Source organism: Bacillus rossius, chromosome 16 (genome assembly GCF_032445375.1).
Source record: "Bacillus rossius redtenbacheri isolate Brsri chromosome 16, Brsri_v3, whole genome shotgun sequence".
Taxonomy (NCBI): Eukaryota; Metazoa; Arthropoda; class Insecta; order Phasmatodea; family Bacillidae; genus Bacillus; species Bacillus rossius.
The window spans coordinates 5,933,874-5,948,492 of record NC_086343.1 but is presented as its reverse complement, the minus strand read 5'-3'; the positions used below and the strand labels follow the sequence as shown (position 1 = coordinate 5,948,492).

At 43.0% G+C, this 14,619-nt stretch overlaps 1 protein-coding gene across 1 annotated transcript; it reads right to left on the bottom strand.

The window, feature by feature from the left end:
* Positions 1-222: 222 nt before the first annotated feature.
* LOC134540413 (uncharacterized) lies at positions 223-14,548 on the bottom strand. Its single transcript, XM_063383136.1, has 10 exons — positions 14,347-14,548; positions 12,403-12,702; positions 11,248-11,393; positions 10,329-10,428; positions 9,772-9,946; positions 7,778-8,052; positions 6,921-7,102; positions 4,772-4,964; positions 1,913-4,651; positions 223-550 (listed from the first exon to the last, which is right to left on the bottom strand). The coding sequence occupies exons 2-10, from the start codon at positions 12,619-12,621 to the stop codon at positions 461-463; spliced, it is 4,119 nt and encodes a 1,372-aa protein (XP_063239206.1). The 5' UTR covers positions 12,622-12,702; positions 14,347-14,548; the 3' UTR covers positions 223-460.
* Between the last annotated feature and the right edge of the window lie 71 nt (positions 14,549-14,619).

The following is a 14,619-nucleotide window of genomic DNA, read 5'->3' as shown; positions in this document are numbered from 1 at the left end:
CCAATTTTCGAAGAAACGAAATTGGCCGACGAATAAAACCCTAGAATCTTGTCTCTATACATAACCTTACAGCGGCTCGATGAATGCTTATATGCGATTTCAACTGTTTCCACCAACATGTAGTTTGCGTAAGATGTCACACATTGTGAGTCAATTTTTAAACATCTGCAGATCAGGAAAGAGGGAAGGAAAGCAAGATCTTCAACTAATTTCAACTTTAAATAGACAGAACAAAAAAAAAAATATTTATTTTGAAAATCTCTCCAATCACACACACACACACACACACAGTTCAGGTACTCATCTTTAACAGCTGTGTACCATTTAAAACTTGCTATAAATAAATCTGAGTTTCAACTTTAAAAAAAAAAATTTGCATAGCCCAGTTTCAATTAATTCGAGCGCGCACGAATGGACAACAGGCTTGGATTCACTTCCACTCATCGTCGCGCTGGGGCAATCAACCAGAGCTGCCGCCGGCACCTTCGTTCACTGAACTCCCAGTCAACTGCTGGAGCAGGTTCATGAGGGTCTGAAACCTGACACGGATCTGGAACAAAAGCACCGTTCGAATGAACATTTCATCTCATGCCTCATCAACACTCACAGCCAAAAGTCATCACTTACAATGAAAAGAAAATATTTCAATTAACATTTCAATATTTTTTAAATAAATGTAATATGAGATAAATAAAAAGCAAATAAATTTTTTTAAAAAATACTAAACATAAACACCAGTTGACTTATACGATAATTTTTTTTTTTTAAATCAGATACAAACATTTATTTTAACCTTTACGTTGTTTCTTATTTTATCATCATTACTATTATTTAAGGCCCCTGTTTGTAAACTTTTCACTCTTTTTACCCTTATAGACCTATCAAGCAAACTGATTTTATCCCCCTTTAAAATTTTATCCAAGAAAACAATACATGCATATTTATTAATCATAAAATTGGCAAATAAATATAAGTAATTACAATTTCAATGGAATTCCTTAAATAATTAATGACAGTTAATGTTAATGTTGGAATTGTTTTGCATTCGCAAGTTTTTTTTATGTTAGGTTTAGTTTCACTTAATGCACACCGCAAGTCAGTTCCACAATGAGACGGTTTCTGACCTTTGTTTTTACTGTTACTAAGGTGAGAAACCTCTCTCACATCTATAAGTGGTAGCAAAAGTTATTATCATTCTTAGAACTGTCAGCTATAACAGGATACTCAGCACCTACTTTTCGCCAAAACAAAATTTACCAAGATCATAATTTTGAAATTCCACTTTGAAAGTGCTATCCTCCCGGAGTCTTGAGAAATTCTACTTTTGATGACGTACGTGGTGCTGATCTGCCATTCTATTATCTACTTACCAAAAAATTACCAGAGTTATTACCCCCGCAGAACAGCTGTTTTAGCCCTGCAGGGGTAATTACCCCCAGGTTCGGGAACCATCATTTAAGGGATACTTCTGTAAAATTTAGCATGATACCTCCATTCCATTTTTCATTGTCTAAAAGATTTTCAAAATATTTTCACTGTAGTACAATGTAATAAGTGTAAGAAATCATGCAATCACTTGCATGACTTTTTACACCCATTATATCTACTTAGTAAATATCTGTTGAATATAGGTATTTGTGACATAACAAAAATATCATTACAATTTACAAAAATAACTCTTAAATAATAACAATGAAGAGGAAAATTTAAAAATTCAACTTGTCGTGTAAGACTGTAACTTAAAATGGATAATATTGATGACATATGTATACTATCTATTGATTGGCTGTTACGAAATCTTAGTTCTCAAGATGCCAAACAAGATGTGAGTCGGTAATGCAAAGCTAACACATAATTAATTAATGCTGTTAACATCTAAAGATAAAATAACACACAATGTAAAGACACTAACCTCTTCAGTCGTGCGAGTTGGTAGCTGCTCGCTGATGCTGTCAAATGCACGGTCCATGCTGGAACATAACTGAAATGTTTCAAGGATGACTTTATCCTCATCTCTTGTCCAAGGAAGCGGGTTCACATTATCTTCGCCCACTTCTTGTTCAATGTTCATCTCGACTACCTCGATTTCTTCACACTTCAGTGCAGCATTCTCACCTCTTCGCTCATCTGCTGATGCTTTGTTTTCGTCACCGCACACCTGCTCACCTTCCAAAGTTTCTTCTTCACATTGTTTTGCATTGTCCTCACATTTATCACAACTAGTATTTGTCAATGACATCACCAAGTCATCATAATTCTGTTCACTGTTCCCGTCGATAATTTCTCTTTCTTCGTGTTCATCTAAATCACCCTCATGTTCAATTCCAACGTCTGTTGCTATTTCTCTGTCACTTTGCTGGGCAATGCCCGTTTCCACATATGTATTTTCATATCTATTCACACCATCCTCACATTTGTACTCTTCACTCACATTCAATGTGATTTCATTGCACTTCTCTTCACTATCAATGCCACCAACCACCATTTCTTCACATTTGTCTTCATCATCCTCACACCTGAACTCATCACCTATGTCTATTACTACAGCTACATTACCACACTTTGGCTCAATGCTTGTCTCTACATCTAATCCACATTTATTTACACCATCCTCACATTTGTATTCTTCACTCAACACAACTTCTTCATGCTTATCCTCACCATTGATACCAGACACCGACACCCCAGTTTTATTTGTTTCCATTGAGTCTTCACATTTATTTTCATCACTCATGTCTACTAAAATTTCATCAGAGTCTAAATTTTCCTCTAAACTCATGTCATTCAATTTTATTTCTTCGCACCCACCCACATCATCCTCAGTCTTGCTTCTTTTTCTCACATCCAACTCTTCTGAATTCTTCCTTTTTCTCACATCCAACTCTTCTGAAACACTGACAATCTCTTCAACAACCTCATGGATATTTTGTGTTCCATTTTCGTTATCAGATTCAATGTTCATCTCCAATACTTCTGTAGCAAATTTCTCTGAATTGTCATCATCATCATCATGTGTTAGTCTGCTTCTCTTAGATTTCAAGGAGACATCACTGTCGAATATTCTCTCCCTCTTCATCACCAATTGTACTACTTTATGCCTCTCTAAATCTTCTTCAGATTTACATTCATCACTTACATCCATTAATATTCTTTCTTCTACGCCTATTTGTCGTGTAACTTTGTTACTTTTACAGTCTTCTTGAGATTTCCCAAAGTCCATTATTGTGTCTTTGTGCTCAGTCATTTTCACCATCTCACATTGATTCACAGTTTCCGTGCTATCTCCACATTTTGGATCGCAACTCATTTCCACCACGGTTAAACCTTCGTCATGGTTTTCCACACAATTTTGATGTTTTTTCACCCCTCCCCCTTGTGCTTCCTGACACTGTTTTGTATCTTTCTCACATTTATACCCGTCAGTTGCCGGCACAAACTCTAGGGGCACTAAACAAGTCTTCACGTCACTTCTTGTCACGTGCTCATCAGGAACTGCTACTTCAACCACATCTCCGATTGCTGCAACAGCTTCTTCACCTGTACGCTGGTCATTTGCTCCCACTGCTTCTCTCGCACACTCTGCGTCTTCGTCATGTTTCAGTTCATCACTGATTACTCTCACTAGATGTTCATTTTCTCCTGACTTAGGCTCTTCACAGTCCTGCAACTCTATATTTTCTCCCACTTCCTTTTCCGTTGTTTCTTTCCCTCCTACTTCTGCCACAACATTTTCAGCCAAAACTTCTGGAGCGTTAATATTTCCTCGGCCGGCAGTCACGTAGTTCTTGTGGCTCTGTGCATCTGTCTTCTCGGACGCCGCTTGATCGTGGGCACGCTTGGCCGACTTGCGGACCTGCACGCCGTCTTCGGTCTCCGACGTTTCGGCGTCAACGTCGTTCGCGGGTCTCTTTTTCCTACCGACCGTTTCCATGCTGCGTGCCGCATCCAGATTGCAATCTGCTGCGAGTGGTTTACTGGCGTCGGGACTGGAAGCCGGCAGGCGGCTCGCAGAGTCTGCCGACTTCTTCTGCCGCTGCTGCTGCTGGGGTTTGAGAAGCCCGGCGACCTGTCTTGCGGCTGCCGCCGACGCCCTGAAGCCCGCGGCCGTCGCGCCGGGACGGGCCCTGACGGCCGTCTTTCCCTTGGTCCGTGCCGGCGACGCGCTCGCTCTCGTGCCGCTCCCGGAACCTGGCACGATGGTGTAGCTGCACACGGAGCTCAGCACACGGCACAGCCGGACGGACGCCACCTGCCTGCCCAGCTCGCCCGGGCTTTGCTTCGAGTCCTTCCTCCCCGCGGGCGGGCCCGAGGGGGCGACGCTCACGCTCGCTTCCCTTGCCTTCTGGGACACTATCGTGGTCCGCGCCCTCGACCGGGCCAGCGCCGGCAGCGAGGCCCCCGACGCGGCCTGCCCGCCCGGGTTCTCCGCGGAGCCGTCCTCCCCGCTCGTCCTGGCGACCGCCGAGGTCTGCTTCGAGGGGGACGCGTTCTTCCTGACGTGGCTGCACGTCCTGCGTCGCTTGCCCTTGCGCTGCAGCGCTTTCGTCGCGGTCAGCCTCTCGATGTTTGCTTTGCCGTCGCTCCCCGAGAATATAATCTTTGCTTGCCTCAAACCTTTCCCGGTCTCCACAAACACTCTGCCATGGATGAACTGAAATAAGGAAAAAAAAACTAAGTAATGCACAAAAATAATACAAGAGAGAACATGTTTTCATGCAGAACATTGAAATGTTACACGCGCCGACAAGTCGCGGCGAGGCGAGGCACCCACCCTGGTGCCGCAGGGGATGCAGTGGAGGACGCGCGCGCGGTACTTCTCGTCGCCCGAGTCGTGGCACGGGCAGCAGCAGTTGCCGCCGCCGTACGGGTCGTCGGCGCGGTCCGGAACGTCCACCGTCTCGAACAGCTCCTCCTCGCTCTCGCCGTCGTCGCAGCACTGCACCGACTCGAACTCCGTCATCATGCTGGGGGGCACACACGGACCCGGGGCGTCGGCGCAAGAACACAGAGCACGCTCGCTCCGCCACGAGCTCTCACGGCAGGGCTTCAACACGTTCACGTTCTTCTTAGACCGATTCCCCCCCAGTTTCCCCCGTGTTCTCCCGGTTCCGCACAACTATTTCTTCCCTGTTCACTCAGATGCATTACTAAGAGACCTGTGAAATTCGCGATTTCAAATCCCTAAAAGGATGGACTCCACGATCCTCTACGCACTCGTGCAAATTACATCTGCTGATTGGTTACCGACTCGTAACGCCTGTTGTTGACTGGAATGATCGTGATTCGATAATTCTTCCGTTAGAGATTTTTCATTGGCCCAGAGTCCTTCAGATAAACTGTAGCCCAATCACTGAAGCAAAATAATGTCAAAAGTATTTGGACTCTAACCTATCGCGAAATGAATCCGTGAATTTTACAGGTCTCTATGCATTACAGTACACATGATCAAAACACACTAAATAAAATACATACTTAATGAGCATAATTAACTGTAAAATGTCTTCCTGCACGATATGCAGACAACAATTTCATTACCCTCAATGCTAAATAACCAACATTGCCACGTATGAAACTGTGAATATATGCATTCTTGACTGGTATCAGGAACAGAAATGATAAAAAAATATATACTAATAATTTTTAGACAATATATTAAATAGCATGAAAAATTATATACTAGGTTATGTAACCAAAGTTTATAAACCACCTTTTCTATTGACGAGTTTTCCAGATTATCTCTGTCAGTAGGAAACCTAGTTATACACATTACACATTTTCTTCAATTTGTTATATTTTTTCCTTTATAATTTAAATTATAATAACTTTTATGACAAAAATAAACTAAATGTAATTTCCAAGTAGGATTATATATTGGTTATGTTAAGAAATTAATATGAAATTATGGTACATACTTTCATAAAGATTTTATGAATTATATATTTTTTATCTACCAAAATGTTTGTGGTTAGAAAAAAACACCGCTTTACAGCCACAGGGTCGGGAAACAGATATAATCCTGAGAAAACCCACTAGCTCACTGCTACATTTCCCACGTTTTCCAACTTGAGGAAACCCCGCCGAGAATTCAACCGAAACCACCTTGGTGGAGGTGGTAATCTGACAGCTCGAAAGGTTGGGGAAAAAACAAGAAAAATGTTGGTTTTTGTTTGAACCAGGTTCTTTTATTACGTAAGTTGTTTTGGTTCTCACCATGTTAAAATTTAAACCATACAACATCCCACTTTCTGCCATTCATGTTAAACCAGTAAAATTATAACATCAAAGAACTGGAGTCCAGCAAATCTGGGACTTAACCCCAGAAAGAGGGTATTTCCCTTACCGGAGGACTCTCCATAGAATGGGAATCAACTATTTTTTTTTTAATATACATGCGTATTTAACTGGGTATTATTTAAAACTTATTCAGATAATTCAAATGATAAAATTTTTGTTAGTATATAATTTTTTTTGTTCCTGTAAATCACAAGAAAAATTACTGACCAAACATTTATTGTTTTTAGAGTTTAATTGGAACTTTCATTAAAATATTTTAAGATATTCTATTCAAGGAGATGTTATTATAAAAAAAGGGGGTTATCTGTAGTCTGTTTACGGACGATAACTTTTACATGATAGCGTCATAAGAAAAAACTGATGAAAAAATTGAATACTTTTTTTTAATTTCCAAATTTTATTTACAGTTTTTTTGGAAAATTTAATTTAAATAATTTGTTTGAACATAATCACGAACAATTAGTTTAAAAAGCCCCGCCTCAACCTGTTTGATATCATAGAAAGATTTTTCTCGCACGGTGGTCGGCCGGTTCTCGCACGCTCGGCTCAGGCGGAACGTGACAATGAATCATCGATTTACAAGACGGTATCACGGACGGGACGGCGCGGGGGGCCCCCCGGCTCACCTGTCGGGGGGACACTCCTGGGGGAGCAGCTCCAGGAAGCTGTGCGTGAGGTACGTGTTGCCCTTGAGCAGGGGCAGGATGGTGCTCTGCACGTCGCCCACCGTCACGTTGGCCTGGTTGCTCAGCATGGACAGGCTGGAGTGGATCTTCTTCAAGTGGTGTGGCTGCTTGGCGAAGTAGCTCTGTGCCGGGACCACCCAACACCGTTCACACTGTTCACACCCCCTCCCGGTGACGCACCCAAATCAAATAAAATTAAATAATATATAATAGACTGCGACTTTGAAAAAAAGCACACTCGAGGACTAAGTAGCCCCTATATTAAACATGTACTTGGAGCGCACTCTATAATTTAATTTTTTTATCTATAAAAAAGACACACGTATGAAGTGATCTACGTACGTACCTGTTATATTGGATACAATTCTTAAACCAGAGCAATAATCAAATACTCTCTTCCCCCCTCCCCTCCTTGCAAGTGTTTATGTCATACAAAATAATTATTTTTCCAATCAAATAAGCCTTCACAGGTGGGTAATCTGTACACCCTCTGTATTCGAAAGATTTAATGTTATAGTTATGGTATGGACATTAAATTACATGCCTTAAATTATAGTAATTTTCACATTTTAACAAAACTAACTGCGGTCACACACAAGCCTTCCCAGGTGGTAAACTTTACACCCTATGTATTCGAATGATATTACGTTATAGTTTTAGTATGACAATTAAATTACATGACTTAAATTATAGTAATTTTCCCATTTCAACAAAGTTAACTGCGGTCACACACAAGCCTTCACAGGAGAGGTAACCTCCACACCCCCTGTACGTGACGGGGAGGGGGGGGGCCGCACCTCGAGCTTGCGGAAGAAGTCGCGCATCTTGGTGAGCAGCAGGTGCTCCACGAGCCGGCCGCACTGCAGCGCCTGCTCGGGCAGCAGGAAGGCCAGGAACTCGCCGGCCAGGTCCGCGTGGCGTCCCAGGAGACGCACGGCCCGGGCGTAGAGCTCCGCCACGGGGAACTGGGCGCGCTCGAACTCCCTCACCAGCTGCACGAAGCCCTGGTAGGCCTCGTCCTCCCGCCCCTCCAGCCGCTCCTTCACCTTCATGAAGTAGGCGTAGGCGAACCCTGCCGCAGGCGACACACACGCCACGCATGCCGTCGCCACAAGCCAGACACACACCACGCATACCGCATTTACCCGCAGAAGGCTCGCCCCTTGCGTATGGGTCGCATCCATAATTTTGGGTAGAAAAATATAAAATTTTCACCGTAAGGGTCACCCTCGAATATGGTTCATGCCAGGGGCGCAACAACAGGGGGGGGGGGGGGGGGGTAGGGTATTTTGCCCCCCCTCCCCCTAAGAAACCTTGAAGTGGGGGCAAATGGGGGCAAAGAAAGTGCTGGGTAATCAATTTTTAGATAATAAAACTGCTTAAATAGCACCATTTTCCACCTTGAAATACAAATTTTCCTGGGGAGGACCCCCGGACCCCCTACTTCAATAGGGGGGATCGATGATTCTTTATAAAAAGGTATATTGCCCCCCCTTTGAAAATTTAGTTGTTGCGCCCCTGGTTCATGCCACATATCTTTCTCTGGTAGAACACAAGTGAAGTAGTCTTTATGCTTTATGGTCCGTGTCTCAGCGTATTGCCGCGTAAGAAACACAGCACTGATGTTGAACATACACACACCACGCATACCGCCTTGTGTATGGGTCGCATTCATAATTTTGGGCGCAAAAACATAAATTTTTCACCGTAGCGGTCCCCCTCGAATACGTTTTCATGCCGCATATCTTTCCCTAGTAGAACACAAGTGAAGTAAGTCGGTCCGTGTCTCAGCTTATTGCCAGCACCATCCTTCGTCTCTCCCCTCTTCATCCTTTATAACCCTTTCTTACCCCACACCGTTTTCCAGGCACTAACAAAAAAAAATACAAAGTAAAAGAATACTATTTTTTTTACCAGTGTTTTTCTCTTCTCGTCTATTGTGTGTGTGTGTGTGTGTGTGCATAATTTTTTTTTCCCATCCCCTTCCGCAAGAGAGAAAAGACAGTATGCTACTAATTCTTGTCAATTTTTTTTTGTTTCGGTTCCTTCGAAAAAAACAAGAACATCCTTTACAACAGTCCTGTCTTGGAATGTTGCAGTACAAAGCGTAGGAAATCTTACGCAATAACAATGCTTGGACACAGCTGTGTCACAAAAAACCTGTCAAGATAAACAGGTGATGAATGTGTGTACGGTGTCAGTTAACGGACATTTACAATGAGAGAGGGCTGGTGAACTAAAAAACACTGCTGGGTGGCTGCACGCACGCACCCCCCTCTTTCTCACTTTCCGGCTGGATTATTTTTAGATTTTCACCTCTTGCCGAATGCCAGCACGGTGGCAGACCAAGCATATTGGCGCAGTCTGGGATGCTTTACCTACACTGCCGGGATATTTCAATTAAACAATTTATGCTTACTCGTGACATATTTACTAAAAACCAACACAGGCTAGTTATTTAAGCACCTATTCCACCACAACAGCGCAATGTTAACTTTTTTTTTTACCCAAAATGAAAAACTTGCATAAGGACAGCACTACATAGCATTAAACAAAAAATATTGGCATGAAATGTGCGTCCCACACGGGTAAATACGGTACATCACTGCATATTACTGTACCAACTGCACCTTGTCCTGGTGGGCCTATTCCTTCCCCCCCCCCCCCCCAGCTGCTCCTTCACCTTCATGAAGTACACACAGACAAGCAAAACTCACCCGCACCCACTCTTTCCCCGAGGCCGTGCCACTGCCCCCGAACTCACGAAACTTGGGCGACGTGAACCACTTACTGTAGGCCTTCTCCTCTCTCGTCGCGGCATCCTCCACTTCCGTCAAGATGTTCAGGGTGGCTTCCATGTCGTTCAGCTGTTTCGTCTTCTTCTTGCTCAGCGCCGGCCGTGCGCGCGGCGAGGCAGACACGTTTGTCGCTGAGTGCATCAGCGCTGCCATGTCTTCCTCGTTGTCCTGGGGGAAAAAATAATCAGTGGCTTTGCAAAGGGAAAACCCTATGACGTATTCTGACGAACTAGCACGAATGGGTAGAGAACTGCAAAATTTGCAGTTTCGATGGCCTTCAGGATAGACTGCACATACCCCTGTACACTCGGGCAAATAACGCAAGTTCATTGGCTGCCGACTTGTAAGTCGTCTCAGCTGGTTTGTCTGTGATTCGATCCTTCTTTGGTTGAGGGTTTATAACTGGTTGAGATTCGTCCAGATGAACAGTAAGCCAATAGCAAAATTATCTAAGAGGTATAGGTGTTTGAATTCTAGCCTATCACCGAATGAATCCGCGAATTTTGCAGGTCTCTACGAATGAGTGAAGGCTTTAAATGCTGAAACACACCTTCATTACTTCAGGTTTAGAATGTTCGTCCGTAGCCTTCTTTCCTTCCGTTGATGTGTCGGCTTCACTGGTTTTGACAGGCTCTGCAGCGACCGCAGCACTTTGTAACAGAATATTATGACTATTATGATTTCGTTCAGAAAACAACCAAAAATAATCAGAACATAAAAAGTTGAATCAAAGTTAAAGGACATGGAACATGAAATAAGTGATAACTTCTATTTAAATGTCTCTTAACCAGTATGTATTTTCACATCTTGCAAAATTTAATTCTGAACATATCTTAAAATAAAGTTTAGTTTCGCGTACTGACAAAATCCTCACGCAAACAGAAGAGTGATGAAAATTACAGAGCTTGTAGTAGACTTTCATCATTACAGATAACTAGCACATCCCACATCTGTTATTATTGCCTGCTTCAAGCTCATGCATTCCTATATTTCTCATCATCATCATCATCATCATCATCATCATCATCATCATCATCATCATCATCATCATTTTATTTTTCCGTTATGTACTATAATAACCAACACTAACACACAAACACACACACTAATGCGCACACACTAATTCATGCATGCACGCACACTACCGCACACACACTAACACACACAACTACCACACACTAATGCACACACACTAACTCATGCACACACACTAACTCATGCACACTAATGCACGCACATACACACTAATGCATGAGCATACACACTAACATGCGTGCATGCACACACACTTAATGCATGCACACACACACACAAATGTATGCACACACATGCACACTAATGCATACACACACTAACGCATGCACACACACAGAGCGAGAGAGAGAGAGAGAGAGAGATATCCCGGGTCCCAGTCAGGTTCTAGCACCTAGCGTACTGTCGCAGGCAGAGGGAGGTGCAGGTTGTTTTACCCAGCGGATAGCCCCACCACGGCCGCCTGCTGGACGCTGCAAGCTGCCGTCGCCGCGTCGCTCCCCTCCGGGGCGAGTGGCTGTGACGTGATCACGACCACCACGGGCTTCGGCGCAATGGGGCGCAGACCGGGTTTCTCAGCCACCTGGAAACCAAACCAAACAGTTTCACAAGTACAGAATACAGATGCGCCAGATGCATCTGCGAGAGATTGGAACCTGCCAAATTTTTCAGGAAATTCATAAATTTATTTTGATTGTAATTTTTTTAATTATTCGTTATAACCTATGAATTTAAATGTTTATCTCCAAACAGTTTGCCTCACTAAATACAAAAAAAAAAAAAATTGAGATGCCACCTAGTTTCAACAGTTATTGTCAACTATTTTTGTTTGTTTATGTAATTTAAAATTAAAAAAATTTATGCTATGTTGGAGCATAGCACATAATTTAATGGTTTGACTTGTTATTAATACAAACCATCTACTACAAATAGTTTCTCCTATGAAATAATTGGTGTTTATCAATGAATAATAATTTTTTGCAGAATGACAACTGTAAAAATATTGTCAATACACAGTATTTTATGATCTTAAAAATTAATAATAATAATAATAATAATAATAATAATAATAAACTTATTTTAAGTAACAATGGTAAACAATGAGTGCAGTAGTTCAAGGGGCCTGCCTACACATACAGTATCTAGAGCTTCAGAAAAAAACCGCACAATTTGAAATTTGCTCAAGATATCCAAATGGTGTCTACGAAAATTATTCAAGAATGCACTAAGGGCAGACGGGTGGATCTGTTTCTGTATTTTGTATACATTCTATATTTTCAGGGGTGAATAGGATTTAAACATGTTTTCTCAGAACATGAAATGGCCCATGAAGATTTTTGAAAGCACCTAAGGGACTTGCATTACAACTTTTATCTTCATTTCTCCACCATATAATGTTACGGTTACCAGTCAAATTTCATATTGGCCCTATGTACAACAAAAGACTGTGTGTCAGTCCACGCCTTGAGCTTAGGGGAGATACCATGCTAGAAGCACCGGCGAGCGTCACACTTATCATATCCCGTGTCACTAACACAGACTCGGCGGGCCCCTTAACATCGACAGGCACCGTCCTCCCAAGAACCCGTCACCTGGTCGGGGGATCCGGCCGTCGGCTTGGCGCCCCTGACTTTGCGCTGGCACGAGTACTTCTTCAGGATCGGGGTGACGTGCTTCAGCGGGGAGCACCTCTTGGTGCAGGGGCCCGGAGTGGCGCCCCTGTCTCCTCCTCCGTCGCCCCCCCCTCCCGGGTCGGCGCCGCCGGCGCCGTCCTTGTACGGGGTCGATATCAGAGGCATGCTGGGCAGCATCGCGGCGACTGCTCCGTTGGCTGTGTTCCAGAGCCCTCGGGACTGACTACATTCACCTCCGTTCAGCAGCGGCCCGAAAACCTGCACATGGTCCATCTCCGTCAACAGCACTGCATTACAACCACCTGCGGACAGCAGTGCTGCTTGCAAACCTATCCAACCATCACGACCGAACAGTTTATTTACCCTTTCTTTACTTGCCTTTCTTACCTTACTTTGACACTGGAAAACATATCACTGCCTGCTTCATCGACTTAGAAACAGTATTTGAAAAGATATTACATGTAAAGTTGCTCCATGAGGTAGAGAGGATGGCAAGGCAGGGAAGTCAAGGAATTTTGGAATTCCAAGCTTGTGACTGCCCCCGGTTTTCCACATCTGCAATAAGTTTCCCTGACCTACCACACACAAACAATCCTGTGGTCCACTCATTTTTCCTTCTGGAGCAAAAATATATTCTATTGCCGCTCGAATGTCACCTTAGCACAAATTAAAGCCATTTTAGATAGATACACAATTTAATGATATTGATTAACATAAAACTGTAGAATGTAGGCTATCAAAATTGCATGCAAACTTGCGGAAATATGTTTTTCATCCCTTGTGTTTATTGTAAAAAGCCTGGGATATCACAAGAAGGAAAATGAAACAAGTTTTGAGTTATTTAACATTTTAGAAAGTTTTGGGATGCCTAAATGTTGGCAGAAATTGGTATTTTGCATTTAATTTTGCTGTCACAAGGAAAAAATTCCAGAAATATTACTGTTGATTTGCCTAATTCTTCCAGGTATTCACAGACCATTTTAATCTCCCTGACTTTTCCCTGTTTTCTATACCGGTATCAACCCTGTAAGGGACATGCGTGTTGTGGAATGGATTTGGATTTTCTTGCTAACACAAAACAGATGGTACGAGCAGAGAACAAGGTTTTGAAGGACGGCTGAGTTATGTTAGGGTTGCCCCAGGAAAGTGTCTGGGACCATTACTCTTTACAATCATGATCAGTGACATAGGAGAAGGCTTGATCGGGTAAAGAGATGCAGAGGTGAGAGGCTTGCAGGCACATATGGACAGTCCGGAGGAATGGGTGGAGAGAACTGGAATGAAGATACACGTTGGCAAGATCATGGTAGTTAGATTCACAAAGAAAACCATGGTTGGAAAAGAGGTACCACCATTGGAGAAGGGATGAGAAGTAGGCCAACCAAAAAGTTACAGACACCTTGTAATAGTTCTCCAAGGAAATCTGGAGATGGAAGGAGCCGGTGGAGAAACTGGCTTTAGGTATTCTGGACAGGATACTGAGGGAACAGTCAGTGTGCTGAAGGAGAAGGCCTACACCATCAGGTGCGCCCCATGCCGGAGTCTGCTGCCAAGATATGGGATCCATACACGGCGGTGCTCAAGAGATATCTGGAGGGAAATCAGCAGAGAGCAGCTAGGTTGGTGAAGAGCAAGTAGAGGAGAATATGAAATAATACAAAGGGGGAGTATGTAGTAAGCCCCTCTGAGATGAGGGAAATGGGGTGGCAGAGTTATAAAGACCGAAGGCGGCCAGAGAAGTGTGTGGGGGTGTACCAGACGTTGAGTGATGTAAGGTATAGAGAGAGGGGAACTTAGAAGCAGGAAGGAGCACTCCAGAAAGGTATTTACAATTGAGAACATGACAGGAAAAAACTCGCTGGTTTCAAAAAAGTAGGGAGGTTTGCCTGACAATGGACTTACAGCAAACTGCAGCAACGGGATCAATCAAAACTCGAAATACAAAACATTAAAACATTTCACGGTCCAAAAATGTGCAATCAAAAGACACTTCTTATGCCCAAAATGTGAACCGATTTATAACAAATATATCCAAATCGAGCAAAATTCGACATTTACTCGAACCCGCAGTAAAGAAAATTTTGTTTACAAACAGTTTTATGATCAAGGAGTAAAATTCATCATAGAGTGAGAACTGATATAGAGTATTTATTATTTCAATGCTAGATGATATTC

Bases quoted from the DNA above. Each gene is read 5' to 3' on its own strand.
- LOC134540413 (XM_063383136.1), bottom strand. From the start codon at position 12,621: ATGCTGCCCAGCATGCCTCTGATATCGACCCCGTACAAGGACGGCGCC. The intron at 10,429-11,247 runs GTAAAACAACCT...TCTGTTACAAAG, and splicing joins GTGGTGGGGCTATCCGCTGG to TGCTGCGGTCGCTGCAGAGC. The intron at 7,103-7,777 runs GTGCGGCCCCCC...GTCCCGGCACAG, and splicing joins ACTTCTTCCGCAAGCTCGAG to AGCTACTTCGCCAAGCAGCC.